Below are 18,490 nucleotides of genomic sequence, written 5' to 3' on the forward strand. Positions count from 1 at the left end.
ATGTTTTCATCAGGGGGTGGTTTCTCGGTTTCTAATATAAATAGTTCTGTACACATTGGGTGGAGAACTTTGTCACAAAATCCAGATACTATAGGTATAAATTTCGAAGGATAACTGTATGTAGAAATGCCATGGTGCACCTGTAGCAACAAAATTGGACATCTTCATTTGCCCCAGCTGCAACAAAACATGCCTCTCCTGAATCAGTCTTTACAGCCACAGCAGGCGATGTAACTCTCCAATGGTTTGACTTCACCCCCAAAGGCACACTCCTTCATTGACTCCCGAGACAAGCAGATGCCAACAACAACAAAACTGTTTGGTGTGAATGTAGCCATGAGGGAAGAGGGAATTTTATCCAGGGCAACTGCCACCTGTTGAGATTCCCTCTTCTGCATATCTGTTAAAAGGTGCTTCAGCCTTGTCCTGTTTTTCACCTGTGTCCTACTGGAGTTTTAAAGTAGGGTTAGGGAAACTATTTCAGCTCAAGGGCCATGGTTCCTTCTGGGCAACATTCCCGGGTTCACATTCCAATGGTGGGTGGAGCCAGAAGCCAAAAGTGGGCAGAGCCACAAATGTAAAGATTACCTTTGTACTGTAAGCTAATTTATGCACACCCTTCTCTGTCTTTCATCCAGGCAAGCAAAAAGCGTTATTAGAGTTCAAGGACATATACCAGCCAGGCAAAAAAACCCAAGCCAGCCTCTGTTGTGTTTCTGCATGGAACTTTTTTTTTTTTTAGCTTAACTTGGAGGAAAAACAAAAAATGCAGTTTGTCCACATGCAAAGGGAGATGCAGCTGAAAAGATTATTCTTGTAGTTTTCCCCACCCCTTCAGAACAAGCTACACTGGCAAAAATTATTCAGTTATTAAATATACAGGTGGGTTTACCTCCTTGCCTTATGATTCCCCTAACAAATGCCAGACACCAGGATTCCACAGGCAATACAAATCTACGTCAAAACATTCATGAGTGGCTTGTTTTCACATGAGCCCTTTTGAATTGAAGGAGCTCCATAGACTAACCAGTGAAGCAGCCTGGCTTTCAGGAGAGACCATACAAGGTCTTGAGGGGAGGTAGAATCTCTCTCTCCCCTTCTGTCTCTTGCCTGGGATGTGATCTAAAGGGTTGGCTGATAGGCATAGGGTTTGGAGTGGCAGGGAAGCCTCTTAATTGCTAAACCCAAACTTTGAGAATGTTTCTGGACATTTTGACTTGGATAGCGGGGGGTGAACACACAAACTGTCTCCACAACCGGTAGCTAATGGTTCCCAGGCCCTTAGAGTATGCCTACATGTTTTACACTAATATAACTGTTATAACTTCCCTCAAAGAATTCTGGGGGTTGCTGTTTGGTAAAGATGCTGAAATACTTCTTGGTTTCAGGATAGGGAACCTACCGACCTCCAGACGTTGTTGGACTTCAGCTCCCACCATGCCTGACTACTGGCCATGCTGGCTGTGGCTGGTGGGAGTTCAAGTCCAACAGCATAGTTTCTCCATCCTTGGTTACAGTTTGTAGTGAGACAGATCAGGAATGGAAAGCCTTTATGCTCATAGGACCTACTTTGCATTTACTGAAACCCCAAAGTCCTCCTGGTGCAAAATAGTAGCTGGAACCTAGCTTGGTACAACATTTAAGGGTGTGGGGAAATGTATCTGGCCAGCGAAGTGGATCCTGACTTCTACATGCCCCCTGCAGCATACTTTACAGGTGGGAAAGGCCACCCAACTATCAATCAAGATAGTCAGGTGAAGCAATTCCCTTTGCAGACCATCTCTGCTCCTCTGATGAGTTCTGACTGGGATCTTACCACTGGAGCTGATGTCAGCAGGTTCTGAATTTAAAAGGCACCAAATACAAGCCCTGCTTGCAGAAGAACCATCAGGAGCTCCTGATAGTTCCGTCGCAGGCACCCGACAGCTGGCATCATATGATGTGAGCAAGGGATGGCTGGGGAAAATGGCAGGGCAAATTAACTTCCATTCAGGGGAAAAAGAGGCAGTGTCAGATTTCAAGGATGCACACCAACCGGACAAAAACAAGCTGTGTGGAGCAGGGTCAGTGAGGGTTGTGTGGTGCCAGGGGTCAGAGAGAAGAGAGCGGCTTGGAGGGCCACATTTGGCCCCCAGGTCTTTGCTTCCCCTGGCCCAGTGTACAGAGCTGCTGCAACCTAAGGCAATAATAATGAATTATCCAGGAAGCTGATTTTGAAATCCCCTTAAATATAAGCACTGGGGGTGGTGGGGAGAGAAGAGGAAACAGACTGGGGAAAAGTCACTCTGCTTGTTATTATGTCCAGTAGCCATCCTGCAGCAATCTCTCTGTGTCCCTCTGTCTCTCTTTATCTTCTCCCTCTCAAGTTAGCAGAGTAAAAAAACAAAAAACCAACAGGCTTTAAATGTTGGCCTCCTCAGTAGGGCGAGGGCAACCACATGCTCCCTGCTCATTAAAAAGGGATTCGCAGAGTGTGCGGCTTTGCAGGGGGCTGGTGTATTAGGCTAATCGTTATTGCAGCGAGCCAAGTAGATGGCAGGGTTTGTTCCTTTTTAGGATTGTCTGATTATGCTCCCGCAGAGCTTATTATATCCAGGGCTATAAAAGCTTGAGCCGGGCTTCCTTAGGGTGGGCACAGATGGTTGCCAAGGTTGGCACAAGTCGATATAAGTAGGACTGTGTGTGTTCTGCCCCAGATATGGAATTCCACATCTTAAAATGGCTGAATTCCACCACCCCCTTCTGCATATATTAGGCAAATGGTGCACCACACGCCGCCGGGCGTTGGATGCAGGGAGATTAATGTGAGTTGGCCACAACTTTGTTGGTTACAGCTTATCAGAGGTTGGCACAGCAATCTCCTGGCGAGTGTCACTCCCAAGACTGCTTGCTGCAGCAACCTTCAGAGAGTTATCTGCGGCATGGGCCACTCTTGGGTGCATGGTGGTGGCAAAACTGCCTTCCCAGCTCGGATTGAAACCTTGGTGCAGCACCCAAAGCCTTCACTGATGCTTGCCTTCAGTGGACTTCACAGTGCCTTCCACACATGCCATGAAGATGTTGCAGTGTAGTGTTGCACTGTGGTGTAGTGGTTAAGAGAGTTGGACTGGAACCCAAGAAACCAAGGTTCAAATCTCCAATTCAGCCATGAAGCTCACTGGGTGACCTTGGGCCAATCACTGCCTCTCAGCCCAGCCTAACTCACAGGGTGTTGTGGGGATGGAATGAGGCGGTGAAGAACCATGTACAACACCGTCAGCTCCTTGGAGAAAAAGGTGGGATATGAACAAGAACATAAGAAGAGACTGATTGATCAGGCCAATGGCCCATTCAGACCAGCATCCTGTTCTCACAGGGGCCTGCCAGAAGCCTCTGGGAAACCACAAGCAGGCTTCAAGCTCAAGAACACTCTCCCCTCCTGTGGTTTCTAGCAACTGGTATTCAGAAACATTGCTGCTTCGCAACTGTGGAGGGAGAACATAGCCATCATAGCCAGTAACCTTCAGCAACCCTTTTCTCCATGAAATGCAATAAATAAGATAGTGGCTAGAGTGTTGGACTAATTCAATATTTCCCAACCTGTTGGACTCCCAACTCCCATCATCACTGGGTATTGGTCACGCTGGCTGGGGCTGGTGTAGTCCAAAACATCTGGAAGGTGCCAGGCTGGCAAAGGCTAAGCCTGGGAGACCAGGGTTCAAATCCAGACACAGCCATGAACCTTGGGGCAGTCACCTTCTCTTAGCCTAAGCTACCTTGCTGGCTTTACCTTGCTGGCTTGTTTTGAAGATAAAATGGGGAAGGAAAAAACCAAGTATTTGAGCTCCTTGGGGGAAAGGTGGGGTGTAAATTTGACAATAAATAAATGTGGCAAGTTACAACTCAGTTGCAGCGTTATTCGGAGGATGCCCTAATTCACTTCTAAGTAAGGGAACAGAAAAGAGGCCCACAAACAGTGCACATTACACATTACATTTTTCTCTTTTTCTTTCGCAAGGGAACAGGACGTCCAGGGAACATACACAGGAAACTGCCTCATGCTGAGTCAGACCATTGGTCCATCTAACCTAGTATTGTCTACACTGACTGGCAGCAGCTCTCTAGGGGTTTAGGCAGGTGTCTCTCCCAGCCCTACCTGGAGATGCCAGGGACTGAGCCTGGGACCTTCTGCTTGCAAAGCAGATGCATTGCAATTGAGCTATGGCATCTTGGCTTACAGCAGGGACAGGATTCCCTATTGAGTCAAGGCAACTGTGCTTCACCTTGAAGCCTTCCTCCTCTCCACTCTTCAGACAACAGCCTCCAGAAGAGCTGTCTCAGCTGCTCTGCTGTGCTCTGCTCCGAGCGCCTCTCCTCTCTCCATCTCCCTCTCTCCCCGATAGCTTCACACTTAGTGCTCTTGGCAGCCACGCTGTTTAGGAAATTATACCAAACTAGAGACATAACATAGACATTGCAAATAGCGCTGTTTACATTCCTGCAGAGAGAGCTGCAGCAAAAACTGCCAGAGCCCGTACGCTCCGATGAATGAGGCGCTTGAGGTTCACAAGTTTTTAAATATATTGCACTTTGGGGGGTGGGGGGTTGTGTGTATGCTTGTGTGTTTGCTGTCGTTTACTATTCATAGGATGCTTTTTTGAGTGCTAACGTCTGTGCCCCTGTTTTCAGCTCCGTGGGATGTGATGCAAAAGGTAGGCCCCCAACACACACACAGACACACACTCGAATGTGAACAGCATCACTTTAGGTGAACAAGGTATTCATAGTAGGGATGCTCAAGCATTTCGTTCAGTCGTCATTTTTCAATAAACTGACCTGATTCACACTTCTCAGTCTTAAATGCAGATTGGAACGTAGTTAATCTTCATCACTTGTCATTGTCAACTGCTGGTATTCAGAGGCATGCTACCTTCCGACACCAGAGGTAGACCATAGGCATCATGGCTAGTAACCAATGATAGCTTTTTCCTCCATACATTTATTTAAAACCCTTTCCCAGTCATTCAGACTGGTGGCCATCAAGATCCCAATAACTCTTTGCTGCATAGTCACTGCCAGTTCGGAACCCATTAGCGTCTCCGCGCTCAGAAGGCTTGCCTCCCGCCGGGCTTGCAAGGCTTGCGGATAGCTGCCTGAAGCCTGGAGAGCGAGAGGGGTCGGTGCGCACCGACTCATCTCGCTCTTCAGGCTTCAGCGAAAGCCTGCATTCACTCCATAGGACGCACACACATTTCCCCTTCATTTTTGGAGGGGGGAAAGTGCGTCCTATAGAGCGAAAAATACGGTAAATATATTATTATTATTATTATTATTATTATTATTATTATTATTATTAGGATAAGGGGGTCACTCAGGTAACCTGGACCTGAGCAGTATAGAGACCTTAGATTGCCTGTTAGTACCAACACCCTGAATTTGGCCTGGGAGCAGACCGGAAGGAAGCTCAAATCCCGCAAGCAAGGTGATAAGTTTGCCCCCACAAGCAACCTAGCCGCCAAGTTCTGCACCAGCTGCAACCTCTGAACCACCCCCAAGGGCAGCCCCACATAGAGAACATGGCAATAACCCATCGTTGTTCCAAAGATAAAACAGAAAGCTCACTGGCTCTTAGATATTTTCAACTTACCAACTGAAACCAAGTCTGTAACCTTGTTCTAATTTCAGTTTGATTGCCTATTGAGAGTGTCTGATTATTCTTTAAGAGTCACTTTGGAATGAAGCCTGAAGGTACAATATAAAATAATTGAACCGAGTGTAAAGCCCCAGCTGGTAACCTTGTCAGTCATGTGAGCAGAGATCTTGTATCCATAATTTAGGGAGCCACAGATGTGGAGGGGATTCGACTAATATTGGTTAAAAAAAAAAAAAGCCTGTTCAAGACTCTCGTCTTACCAAACAAGGTAGTCTTTAATCAAATTAATGTACCAATGGGCTGCCACCCACTGGAGCAGCAACTTTGGAGTAGGGGCTCAATTTATTCCTCACTTTATCACAGTATGAACTTGAGGAATTACTTCCAAGAGACTAATTAACATGTTATACTGAAATGCGCCCATAATTACTGCAAATGGGGAGAATTGATTCTCTTCTTTTGTCCTCCCCACCCCCAGCCTTCTTTTCGCCTTCAATTGTTTCTAAATGGCTTGCAGAAATGGTTTTCAGCCCAATGAGGAAACTTTAAACCAAGAAAAGGGGTAGTGTTGAAGGCCCTTTTTAGAATTAGTAGTAAATATTGCTTATTAGAGATAAAATTAGGGGGTTAAATGCTTTGAGCAAGGTTTGTGGGTGGCTTCATGGATTGTGATGTTTAGCTAGAGCTTTGTTCTCACTGCGATGAGGGAGAAATTCTGGTTGGTTTGCATCCCGTCTCCCTTCTCAAAAACAAATTTCTGAACCAAAACACAGCCATCCTTCAAAAGTTACACTTCTCCAAATCTTGCCATGTTGCTCTCCGATAACGAAAAGGGGGACAAAAATGTGTATATTACAGGGAAATGTGCATAAACATGCACATATTAGTGAAAATAACATTAAAATGCTTCATACTACGGCAGATTACTTGCAAAAAATCTGTGTATTTGGCAAAATTGCATACAAAACCTGATTTGCCTATTAGGAGACATGAGCACTAAAATGCTGGTGAATTTTCACGAGGGCTTAAACAAAAATCACAAACTGATGCGGGAAATGTGAATTTAAAATGGGGACAAATGAGAAAACTGACAGAAACTGAAACTGACAAATGTGTCCATTCTTAATTCTGACAAACCATTCTTATTTCTAAAATTGCAACATGGAGGGCATTTATAACACATTGGGCCCAATTCACTTCAGGTTGTCCTATGCCAGCAGCACATTAGAGCAAGAGCATAGTGTGGCTTCTTCAGGGGACAGTCTCAGTGGGTTATGCTCTTTATAATTTAGCTAGTGTCAATCCTTGTGGCAGTGGCATTTGCCATTCTTCTGGGTTTTATTGTGTGCTGCTCATTGGTCCATGAACTGCCATGTAGAATAATAGATTTACAGAATTGTGGAGTTGGAAGGGATCCCAAGGGTCATCTAGTAACGCTGGAATCGCAGCTAAAGAATCCCTGACAGATGGCCATCCAACCTCTGCTTAAAAACCTCCAGCGAAGGAGAGTCCACCACCTTCCGGAGTCCGTTCCACTGTTAGACGGCTCTTACTGCCAGAAAGTTCTTCCTAATGCACCTAGTGCTGCAGCAATGCTCAGTTGCAGTCTCCTTTCTTGTCATTTGAATTCATTGGTCTGGGTCCAGCCCTCTGGAATAGCAGAAAACAAGCTTGCTCCATGCTACCTTTTGAAGCCACTAGCCTCTGAGCTCCTCCAGGCAACCTGTTTACTGAACATTCGTTTTGAATTGCTTGCACAGAGTTTACATGAAGGTTAGACAATGTCTTTATTGAGCATTCATTCAGGTTTGCTTGCAGAGAGGTTATATGACAAGGAACATTCATTCTGATTTGCTTGCAGGGTGCATTCATTCATTCATTTAACAAAATTCTTATACTTCTTAACTGTAAATAAAACCTCTAGGTGGTTTACAAAGAATATATGTCTTACCATTAATCATTTGTTCACCCCACACTATTCAGGGCAATTTCCCCATCAGCTTCCTAACAACAAGAAAGTTTCTTTGGGGTTATTTAAGTGAATTTGTTACCATAGGACAACACAGCACTTTAATTGGCATTAATTGCACACATCAAATTTCTGGTATGCACTTGAATCCCTCCCCCCAAATATTCACAGTCTGGAAGGGGCCTCTTTTTCTGGATGTCATCATACCAACCCAGTGCCATTGTTAGTAAAAATAAATGTCAATGCCTCCTAAAATTTACTGCAGTTAACGTATTTGAAAAGTGGGGAATCCTCTGTTCTTTATACAAAATGGATCAAGACTTTTCAAGCAAGTGACAGGATATTTGAAAAGGTTTTTTTTTTAAAAAAATCGGTCAATTAATCAACCTTTATAAAGCTGATCCCAAATCAGTTACAGTCAAACAAATACAGTTTGTAGTTTACAGGCCAGCAAAAGACTCTTAGGAATAACAGCACATCAAAAAACTAAGACGTGTGTGTGCACATTCACAATATTGCTGAGTGCCAATCTGGTTGGGAAAGTTAACCATCCAGTTCATAGCAGTGCATGCTGATGCACAGAATTTTGCCACTCTGAAAGCAATTCATTAGTGGAGTTTGAAAAAAGGAGGGAGGTGTAGAAGTGATCAGATCAGCTTGGGATTTTAGTTGAAATAGGTGCGATATATAAGCCTTTGATGTCCTTAGCAGATACATTCCAGATACCCTCACATACAAAGGGTAGGAAAGTGGCAATTGGAGAAAACCCATTTGCTGTGATTATCCCTGGGTATGGAATTTATGCCCAAGGTAGACATGCCCAGGGGCAGAGGAAGGGGGTTGCGGTGGTTGTAGGTTGCCCCGGGTTTCACCACTGAGGAGGGTGACAAAATGCTGGGCGGCACTCACTGCGGGGCCTGCATCGCACCCGAGCCACGCGTCTCTCCACTCTGTCTGCCCAAACGGTCCACCCGCTGCCTCTCCCCCGTAGGGCAGCTGAGTGGGAGGAGGCAGGCAGACTCTGGAGGCCCCACAGTGCGCCCCACCTCTATGGGCAGCTCGCACCGCCTTGCACACCGCCCCAGGCACCCAGACAGCTTCCTCCGCCGCTGGAAATGCCTAGCGCCACCTTTTAACTAACTTTTGTGACCTACACAAAGTCTTTCCTGTTTGGAGGACACCAAGTTAGTCAAGGCTTCATCACATGGACCTATGCTCTTATCTAACTGGGCTATTATCTTCTTAAACTCAACAAAAAGCAAAAGCAGAAAATCGCTGAGTAGCCAGTACTTTAAAGAAATGAGTTGAGTTCTGCATTGGAAACTGGGATGGGGCAAATCGAACCACGGAGTGTGCTGTTGTGAAGATCCATCTGGCTTGGGCTGTCAGAACTTTCAAGGACTTCCAGTCCCAAAGCAGGTTGATGCCCCTTATTTACAGCAGAGCTGTAGGAAAAGAAGAAACTGCCTCACACTTATAGGCCTATCCAGCTCAGTATTGTCTACACTGATCAGCAGTGGCTTTACAGGGTTTCAGACAGGGAGTCTTTCCCAGCCCTACCTGGAGATGCTAGGGACTGAACCTGGGACCTTCTGTGTGCAAAGCAGGTGCACTACTCCTGAAATGCAGTGAATAGTGCATCTTCACCACCATCTGTGTCTCTGCGGTCTCTGTGCCACCAAAACGGTAGCTTTCAAATGAGAATAGAAAGAGAGGGCTGTGTGCCACTCCATTCCTCCCTTTGCTCTGGTGGCTTGTACTATTCAGGAATCTAGATCAAGCCTCCGCAAGTGTCTTGGCAGACAGACAGATATGGGAATGGCCACAGCTCTCCTATGCTAGCTTTCCAACCCCGCAGGCAAGTACCAGCTCCTTTCAAACTCTGGTCTCACTTGCCATACAATTGGATCAAGTAGATGGGAGGGAATTCTCTCCCACTGCTCTGTGGAGCAGACCCCACACAGAGAACGTATTAGCTTGCTTGACAACACACTGAAAAAAAAGAAAAAGAAAAAGGCTGCTGCCCAGATCTCCTCTCTCCTCTTGGGCAAAGTTTAGCAGTAATGCCACACAGCTTAAAATCCTAGCATAGAATTTGCTTGCTTCAGGGTTTGTTTTGACTGCCAAAAGATGGACTCGATTGTCTTTGCCTTCTGTTCCAGATAACTATGTAGGCTCATAGGCTATGTTTAGAATCACCTTGTTGCAAAAAAGAAAAAAAGCCCCAAACCCAAAAGCAGGTCAGTAAAGAATCACGTGGTTTAGTCCTCTTTTAGTGCATGTACATTAAGAAAAAGAGATATGTTTAAATTATTCTTTGGAAATCTGCCCTCAGTAAGGGGAGGGGATGTTTTATTTGCTTTAATACTTTGAGACTGAAGGCAGTTTCCAGAAGGAAAGAAAAAGGAGGAAAGAAAAGTGGTGGGTGAGATTAATTCAAACATGTAAATAAGTTTTCTGCAGGCATTTGGTCAAATGGTATGTTACTATGGCATCTTGGAAACCTCCTTATTTAGCAGAGTGGTGTGTATGCGTGTGTTGCTAAGATGCAAAGCTGAATCACAAAAACAATTGGCCCAACTCGACTGGCAGAAATAAGGTCACTGTTCAAACAAAATGGGAAGTACAATTTATGCATTTCTCTCTCTCTCTCTCTCTCTCTCTCTCTCTCTCTCTCTCTCTCTCTCTCCTCTCTCTCTCTCTCTGTAAAATGAAGGGGCAACCTTGAATATACAATTCCTTTTTGTTGTTGCCCCTTTTTCTACCCCCTCAAAAAAGCAATACCATGTAACAACAACAACAACAACATTCTGGTCCTCCCCACCAAGAGCTGTGTATTCATCTAAAATGCCCACTTTCATGGTCACCATAAGCTTAGTGACAGAACATCTGCTTTGCATGCAGAAGGTGTCCATTCAGTCCTTCGCATCTCCACGTAAAGGTGGAGCATATCCCTTGTCTGAAGCCCTGGAGAGCTGCTTCCAGTCCGTGTAGACACTACTGAGTTAGATGGGCTAATGGTCTCACTCAGTATAAGGCAGCTTCCTCCGATCAACCTTTTCCAACCTCGGGTGCACCTTCAGCCCCATCTGGATCTGCCTGACTTTCCTGCCCTCTCTTCTTCATTTTATCCCTCTTCTCTTTCAGTCCCCCCCGCCCCCATATGCCTTTGATGCAACGCCGAGGCCCACACCACCAGTTCTTGGTCCCAAGCCATACCAGGTGAAGTTCTCTTTCTGCCTCTCCGTTTAACAAACCCATTGGCTGGCTAGCCTCCAGGGAGATATTCAAAAGCAAGAGAGAATATAGCTCCCCTTGCCAATGCATTTCTGTTTTGTAAAAATCCTTGGCATGGTGCCATCAGCTAGAGCTGGTGGCAGTGCCGACACCTTGAATCCCACACCCCGCCCTGAAAAAATGTATTGTCTCCCAGCATCCCCATCTTGTTTGCTGAACCGCTTTAAGGAAACGGTTGCCAGCCATCCCATTGATGCTGTTAAAACCACCCTCCCCCGTTGATAGCTCCCTGTTCATGCCCCAGCTGGTATTCCTTGGAACTCTGCCTTGGGATCTTGCCATGTATTCTTTGTGCCACGTCATTCGCTATTCCTTCCACAACCCGCTTGCATTAGCGTCTATTGTTACTCTGCGCCATTGTTAATTCCAGCTTGTTGGCTGCTTTTATTTGCAACATCCCCCCACCCCGCCGCTCCCTTGAACTATCTTCTGTTAAGATTCATTTCCTCCAAGTGTGACAAAAACAGTTCTCGCCTTGATTTTCGCAGGGCTCTCCTCAAATGCATCCCGACGGAAGAATCGAAACAAATCCTATGTTTCTCCTTGCTCTCTAGAAAGCACCTCCAAATTATACTCTGTGGGTCTGCGTTCGATGATAGGCACATGTGTAAGCTTCTTTATGCACAGAGAGAGGAGTGGGGGGGCTGTTTGGAGTAGGGACGGTCGGATCTGTGAGTTTCTGCTTCTCCCAGTTCCTTATTTTTTCAGCTTTATGTTCAGTTTTATATATTTCCATGTCAGTTAGAATTTTTTTTAAGTCCTCGTGAGAATTTGTCAGCATTTAAGTGTGCATTTCTACTAATATGCACATTTTTGTATGCAGTTTTGCCTAATGTATCCAAAGAAACTACAATGTAAAAACCAAGGCTTGTTCTTGGCTTCCCAATCATGATTTGCTTGAAGGAAAAACAAACCACAAGTCCTGGTTCAGACGTTCTACTAAGTCAGGACTTGTGGTTTGTTGCTCCTGGCAAGACAAAGGGCGGAGTGCCCAGCAAGCAATCTATGCTTTTAACAAACTAAACAACGGCTTAGCGTTTTCTGCAAATTTGACCAATGTCTGCTGTCTACATGCTCTGGTTCTTCATTCCATTATTGCATATACATATGTGCTGTATTTATTTTATGCTGTGAACTGCCCTGTGATCTTTGGATAAAGAGACCTATATATATAAACATTGCAAAATTCAGAGTAGTGCCGCTCTTAAAGGATAGTTACGTTTCGGTTCGTGTGGCATTTTGGAAAGTGCAAATCAGGTGGGTTTGCATTAAAATGTGCTGCATTTCTCCCCCATTTCCAATCAGAAGTGTGGAGGCCACTTTGTTCCATTGTTGTTGCCATACACTTAGGGTTGAAGGTCTGGAGGCATAGCCAAGGATAAAACTGGCATGCAAAAGTTTCGGCAGACAAAGGGCCAGTCTTCACACAATAGGGGAAGGGGAAGTAAGGCAGTCACTGGCCACAACAACAAGCAAGCTGGCAAGCAACTTGGTCATCACACTAAAAGCAAGCTTTTCAGGCTGAAGAACCAGGCCAGAGGAATCTTGACCTTAATAAGGGCATGTGAAGCCCCCTTATAACACCTGACAACAGTTGAGTCAGTAGATGCAGTGCCTCCTTCTGGCCAGCTCCACTGGTGGAGTCCAAGAACAGGAAGACTTGAGCCCCAGGTAGCTCACAAAGATGTGCCTCAACTTCTGAACCCACTTTTAACAGGACATTATCTAATTTGCACTTTATGAAACAGTGTTTGAACCGAAACACAATTACCCTTCAAAATGTGCCCTTCTCTGAATTTGTGGTGCAGTTCTCCAAGTCAAACACTGTGCACGGAAAAAGCATATATTTACGGAAAGTGTGCCTAAAAAATGCATTCATTGGTGAAAACAAAATACAAAAATAGATTGTATATGGGGAAATTCCTTGCAAAATGTGTGTGTTATTCAACACTGCATTCAAAAACATTTCTGTTGGGAGAGGTTCGTACTACGATGCTGACATTTTCATGAGAATTTTTTTAAAATTGCAAATTACTGCAGAAACATGGATGACTGGTTTTAAGATGGGAGAAAAAGTCAATCTGAAACCAAGAGATTTGTCAACTCCTTCTAGGAACAGATAAGAGTTAATTTTGGTTAAAAAAACTTCATTTGAAAAGGCTTTTTACTGGGCAATGGCATCTGGAGAGGGAGAGGGAGGAAGGGAGCATACACTATGCCAGAGCTTTGGGAGGGGTGGCAAAGAGAAGGGAGAGAAAACAATTGCTCACAGTGAGTCACTTATAATAAGGTGCAAATTATATTAAAGGAAGAAAGCTGCTGCCTGGGTTTAAGAAAATAATGTGTGTGTGTGTGTGAGGGGGTGTTAACAGCCACAGCCCTTGAACTTTTTTTAACAGCTTTCTAAAATTTGCTATCTGCTACAATGTCAGGTTTGCAACAGGATTTTCCCAGGATCAGGCCCTTCCTTTTACTTTCTGAATTTGGAGAAGTATAAAAACACTGAATTTGAAGTGTCCTTGAGAGTCGCCTAGTCCAGTGTTTCCCAACCTTTTTTGGGCAAAGGCACACTTGTTTCATGAAAAAAATCTATCAGGGCTGTTGTTGCGAGGATAACACGGGGAGAACCACGCGCGCCCCCGGGAGCTCCTTGGAGGAGAAAGCGGACGATGAATGCAATGCACGAAATATAGGAGAGGCGACCAGGTTTTGCAGGTGAGGGGCCCCCGCCAGCCTCCGCTTCCAACACCCGGCGCAACGACGTCGAAGTTTCCCCCCGGGCTCGGCTCGGGGAGCAGCGCTGCTCCCCCCCGGCTCCCCTTCGCCCTCCCGGCTTTCTCTGCCGCCCACTGGGGACCCTCCTCACCTGCCAAGTCCGGAGCGCCGGTGGAAGTTGCATGCATGCATGCAGGGCGCCGCGTTGCCATTGCATTGCACTGCACTCCATGCAACGCCTGCACGCATGCATTGCCTTGCACGCACGCCAAGGGGTCTCCCCGCGGTCCGATGCGTCCCCTCCGGCGCGGATGCAGCATTGCAAAAATAACACACACACCCGACGCAGCCCTACCTGGGGGGCAGCCTCCGCCGCTCCGCCTCCGCGGGGATCCCCGGGCTCCATCCTACCGCCCGATCTCCGCGGGGGCACAGGCAGGCTGCGCGGGGTCTGCGCGGAAGAGCCCCTGCCCGCCCGGCCGCCGCCGCTGCGCTCATTCCATGGCCGGGAGAAGAGTGCTTCAAACAAAACGCCCGGCCCGCCAGGCCACGCTGGGAAACGTAGTTCGCGCACCCCACGCGGAGCCCAAGGGCGAGGGGACTACGGATCCCAGCAGCCGGGCGGGCAGGGGCCCAAGGGCGAGGGGACTACGGATCCCAGAGGCCGGGTGCAGGGATGGAGGGACGGGTGGGCGAGCGAGTGAGTGAGTGGCAGCCGCCAAGCCTTGGCCGAGAGCCAGGAAGGGCCTCCCCGGAGGAGGAGGAGGGAGGCGCAGAGCGGGAGGGAGGGAGGGAACCCCAGGGGTCATCTAGTGACGGCGCCCCAGTCGAAAATTTGACTTTTTTTAAAAAAAATCTTTCAAATTTTTTAATTTTTTCCGCGGCACACCAGGCAACATCTCGTGGCACACTAGTGTGCCGCGGAACAGTGGTTGGGAAACACTGGCCTAGTCCAGCCCCTTCAGCCCAACCTCAGTTCAGGAATCTAGCAGCTCTAGCACCCCTGACAGATGGCCACCTGCTTGCCAACTGTGAGAACAAAGTGCTGGATTAGATGGGTCTTTGGCTTGATCCTCCAGAGCCCTCCTTACGTTCTTATGAGTAACAGTGTGGGAGGGCTGTTGCCTTCGTGCCTTGCCTATGAGCCTCCTGGAACCATATGACTGGCCACTGTGGGAAGCAGTGTGGATCAGCTTGGGGCTTTGACAAAGGTGCCTATCTATCTGTCTAATTATCTATCTATCCAGTGCTTTTTTCTAAAAAAAAAAAAAATGTTTAGGGCTACTGTCATTTTGACTCAAATCAGGGGAAATAAATACAGTACATGGACAAAAGTACAAAGATTCACAAAATGTTTAGGGGTATGTGTACCCCTCCATCGCCCCAGAAAAAAGCACTGTATCTGTCTATCTATCTGTCTATCTATCTATCTATCTATCTATCTGTCTATCTAGTGTCTATCTATAGTATCTATATCTAATATTACCAGTACTTTATGGAGACAGACTATCACCAGCACTTAACTCCATGGCTCAAAAGTCTGCTGTGGCTGCCCATACACTACTGAGCCAGGTTCAAGGTTCTTGTACAACTATGCACTTACATAAGGCAAATCAAGGACTGTTCTCTATAAAGTAGGACACAAGGCCACCCATCTAAATTTCCAGCACAGATGTGGGTAGGGCTGCCATACGCCCAGACATTAATGTGATTTCAAAGGCGGAATTGACGTCTGGGGGAAATTCTGAAAGGTGGCACTTTGTCCTGGAACTTCAGTCAATCAAAAAATCATGGATGGCAGCTCCACAACTTTGGGGTTTGTCTAAAAAAACTTTTGGGGTGTCCTGATTTTTTAAAAAAAATATGTGGGTAACCTGTAACCCTCCAGATGCTGCTGTACTACAACTCCCAGCATCCCTGCAGCGGCAACTCCCAGCATCCCTGCAACTAGCCATACTTGTTGGGGCTGATGGGAGTCATAGTTCAGCAACATCTGGAGGGACAAGGATCCACCGCACCTGTTCTAGCATCAGGTAGAAGCCTGGCAGCAGCGTTTTGAACTCACTGAAGTTTCTGGACTGTTTTTAAAAGTAGTTGGTGGCATAGAAACAACAAAGAAGAAGGGAGAGAGAGAGAGAGAGAGAGAGAGAGAGAGAGAATACACACACACACACACACACACATACACACACATTTCAAATAAAAATTCATGACAGCTTTATGATTAACTGATTATAAAGGGAATTAAGCTTGCTGCTTCCCTTTGAGCACTTTTGAGGTGCCGTTCATACTCAAATTAGAGCTGGCGGACAGGCTGGAGAGAGAGAGAGAGCGCACACACAAACAGTGCTCCTGGCTCTTGTGGCTGACACCGTTTCTGACAGCTCCAGTACATCCCTGACACCAATTTATGAAGATTGCAGCCGAAACAAAAACATTATCAGATCTGTAATTGTTCAAGACAAGGCCAAGGCCTTTCCCCTTGACGCCTTCTTGATGCCAGAACAGAACAGGGTGCGTCATGTTTCCCTAGTGCCCTGGCAGGAGGTCTCTTACGATATCAACATTTGATTTGCTGCTGCTTTTTTTTTTTCCTGTGAGCAGGACTTACCCATAATATTAGCAGCGGCGGCACTGCTGACTTCTCAGCCTGCCTTAGGGAAGGGCCCTAACTCAGTTGTAGAGCACCTGCTTTGCATGCAGAAGGTTCCAGGTTCAATCCCTGGCATTTCCAGGTAGGGCTGCAAATAGCCATCATCTGAAACCCTGGAGAGGTGCTGCCAAGTCAGTGTAAGCAATACTGAGCCGAATGGACCCCAATGGTCTGACTTCTGCTCAGTGCAAATTAGCTTCCTATATTCTTGCATTGTCCTCTGTTTCCTGGCTATTTCCACTCCCCTTTCTGGAGAAAGATTCAGAGGTGCAAAGGAAGTAACTAGATAATATTCATGGGGGGGGGATCTTGCCTTGAGTGCCTGGTCATGACCTGCCCAGGTGTGCAATTAAGGCATTCTTCCAGGTAAGGGGAGATCTTGATTGGCTTTTCCCAGCTAAGAGGGCCTAGTTGGGATGTATGTCATATAAGTCAGTCCGGAAAGGCATCTGTGCAGGGCTCCATAACACTGGTATAAAAGCACATGTACGTCACTCACCAGTCCTTTTAAAAATATGGTTTTGGCCCCCACCACAATGCAACCTGTCCCTCTGGCATCCCTTGCGAACTCCGGAATGTAGCGTCTTTCCCTTCTCCCCTCCCTCCCTCCAACCACCGTGATATTATTGAATTGGCAGACCAAAAAATGCCAACAGATGCCACTGGGTATAAAGAGACAGGTGGTGCCGGTGCGTCAGAGAAGGGACTTCCTCCAGAAACATGGCACTTACTGAGGCATGTGGGCTGCCCGCTGCCTTGTGACATCTCTCTCCCTTTCCTTGTGAGACAGTCCTCCTGTCCATCAGAGTAGGCATTCTTCCACTCCCACCAGGTGGCTGTTGCAGAGGCAGAAAACAGATTTTATTTTATTTTTTGCCTGGAGTTCTGTGTCCTGTTCTGAGCCAGCAGATCTGGACTCTTGCATTTTGTTTTGTTTTTGTCTCTCCCCCCCCCTTTTTTTTTCAACCTAGGCTATTTTATTTGGTTCTATTTCCTTTTATGTTGCTGGTTATGTCATGGGAAGATTTCTAGTTTCAGCAGGAGCTTGCTCAAGTAGTGACATCTTGTGCTGCCAATCTGTTGGCTTACTGCACATTCCCAAGCAAGAGGCAGACGTCAAACACACACACACCCTAGTGAAATTCACTCAGGTGTGACTTCTATACATATTCCCAGAAATAAATAAATAAATAATAGAATTTATTAGTCACTTTACCTTGCCCAGGGCAACTCAAACTTACAACTAACCAGATCATAGCTGTCAAGTGTCCCTTATTTGAAGGGACAGTCCCTTATTCCAGCGCCATGTCCCACTGCTGTCCCTTATTGATGGATGTCCCTTAAATGATGTCCCTTAAATTTCAAAGGAAGCAGCTCCTCTCCCTCCCTCCCTGCCGGCCAGGGAGGAGGGAGGCTCCAACTGTGTTGCTTGACTGTGTTGCTCACCCAATAAGAAGTCAACGACTGGGGGGTGGAGCTTGAATGCCTTGTGTGTGGCTAGTTAATGCAAGCTGAGGGGTTTTTTGAATGCTGGACGCCATTTTGCTGCATGTGTTGCTGCAAACTTTGCAGTGCAAAGCCAGGCTGGGGAGCCATCTTAAGCTGAGGCTGCATAGGCCTTGTGGTGCATGTGATTCAGATTCTATTCAGTTGAACCTCTGGTTACAAAGTTGGTTGGACAGTGTTCTTGAAGCTACCAGCATGAGTTTGACCAGACTGCAGGAGGACAGGAAGACTGGAGTGCCTGGAACAGGTGAGGCTGCAAGTCCCTTATTTTGGCTGCTGGTCCCTTATTTTCAAGGCTGCTGGTCCCTTATTTTCAAATCTGTAAGTTGACAGCTATGAACCAGATAACCCCCTCAGATTCATGCATTAGAACCATACATACATCCCACCCACTTCTAAAAGGCCACAGTTTGGGCTTATCCACATTGTCTGGTTCTGCTTCTTTCCTCTGGGGAAAACTGCTCTTCAGGGCTCAGTCAGACAAGTGGCAGTTTGGGTTTCCCCAGATTGCCATTTGTTCCAATCTGTCATTAAAGAGCAGGTTTTCCTTTGGAAAGAAGTGGGACAAGGGAAAAACCACTCTGACCCGTGTGGGTCAAGCAGAAAAATGCTTGGACCCATGCTTTCTAGACAAGGTACAAGTGGGAGTGTGGATAAGCCCTTAGTTAAAGGCCAAAGGCAGGCATCCCCAACCTTGGCCTCCAGTTGTTTTGGGGCT

The 18,490-nt window shown here is 46.5% G+C and overlaps 1 protein-coding gene across 1 annotated transcript in view; it reads left to right on the forward strand.

Moving 5' to 3' along the window:
- The first annotated feature begins 10,767 nt into the window (after window positions 1-10,767).
- LOC309536440 (uncharacterized protein) overlaps window positions 10,768-18,490 on the forward strand; it is a 79,138-nt gene continuing 71,415 nt past the window's right edge. Inside the window, exons 1-2 of the mRNA XM_082230685.1 lie at window positions 10,768-10,823; window positions 11,387-11,505. Coding sequence (XP_082086811.1) covers window positions 10,774-10,823; window positions 11,387-11,505 — 169 coding nt within the window. The 5' untranslated portion in view covers window positions 10,768-10,773. The remainder of the gene's footprint in view (window positions 10,824-11,386; window positions 11,506-18,490) is intronic.

This window comes from Podarcis vaucheri, assembly GCF_965113315.1.
Source record: "Podarcis vaucheri genome assembly, chromosome: 7".
Taxonomy (NCBI): Eukaryota; Metazoa; Chordata; class Lepidosauria; order Squamata; family Lacertidae; genus Podarcis; species Podarcis vaucheri.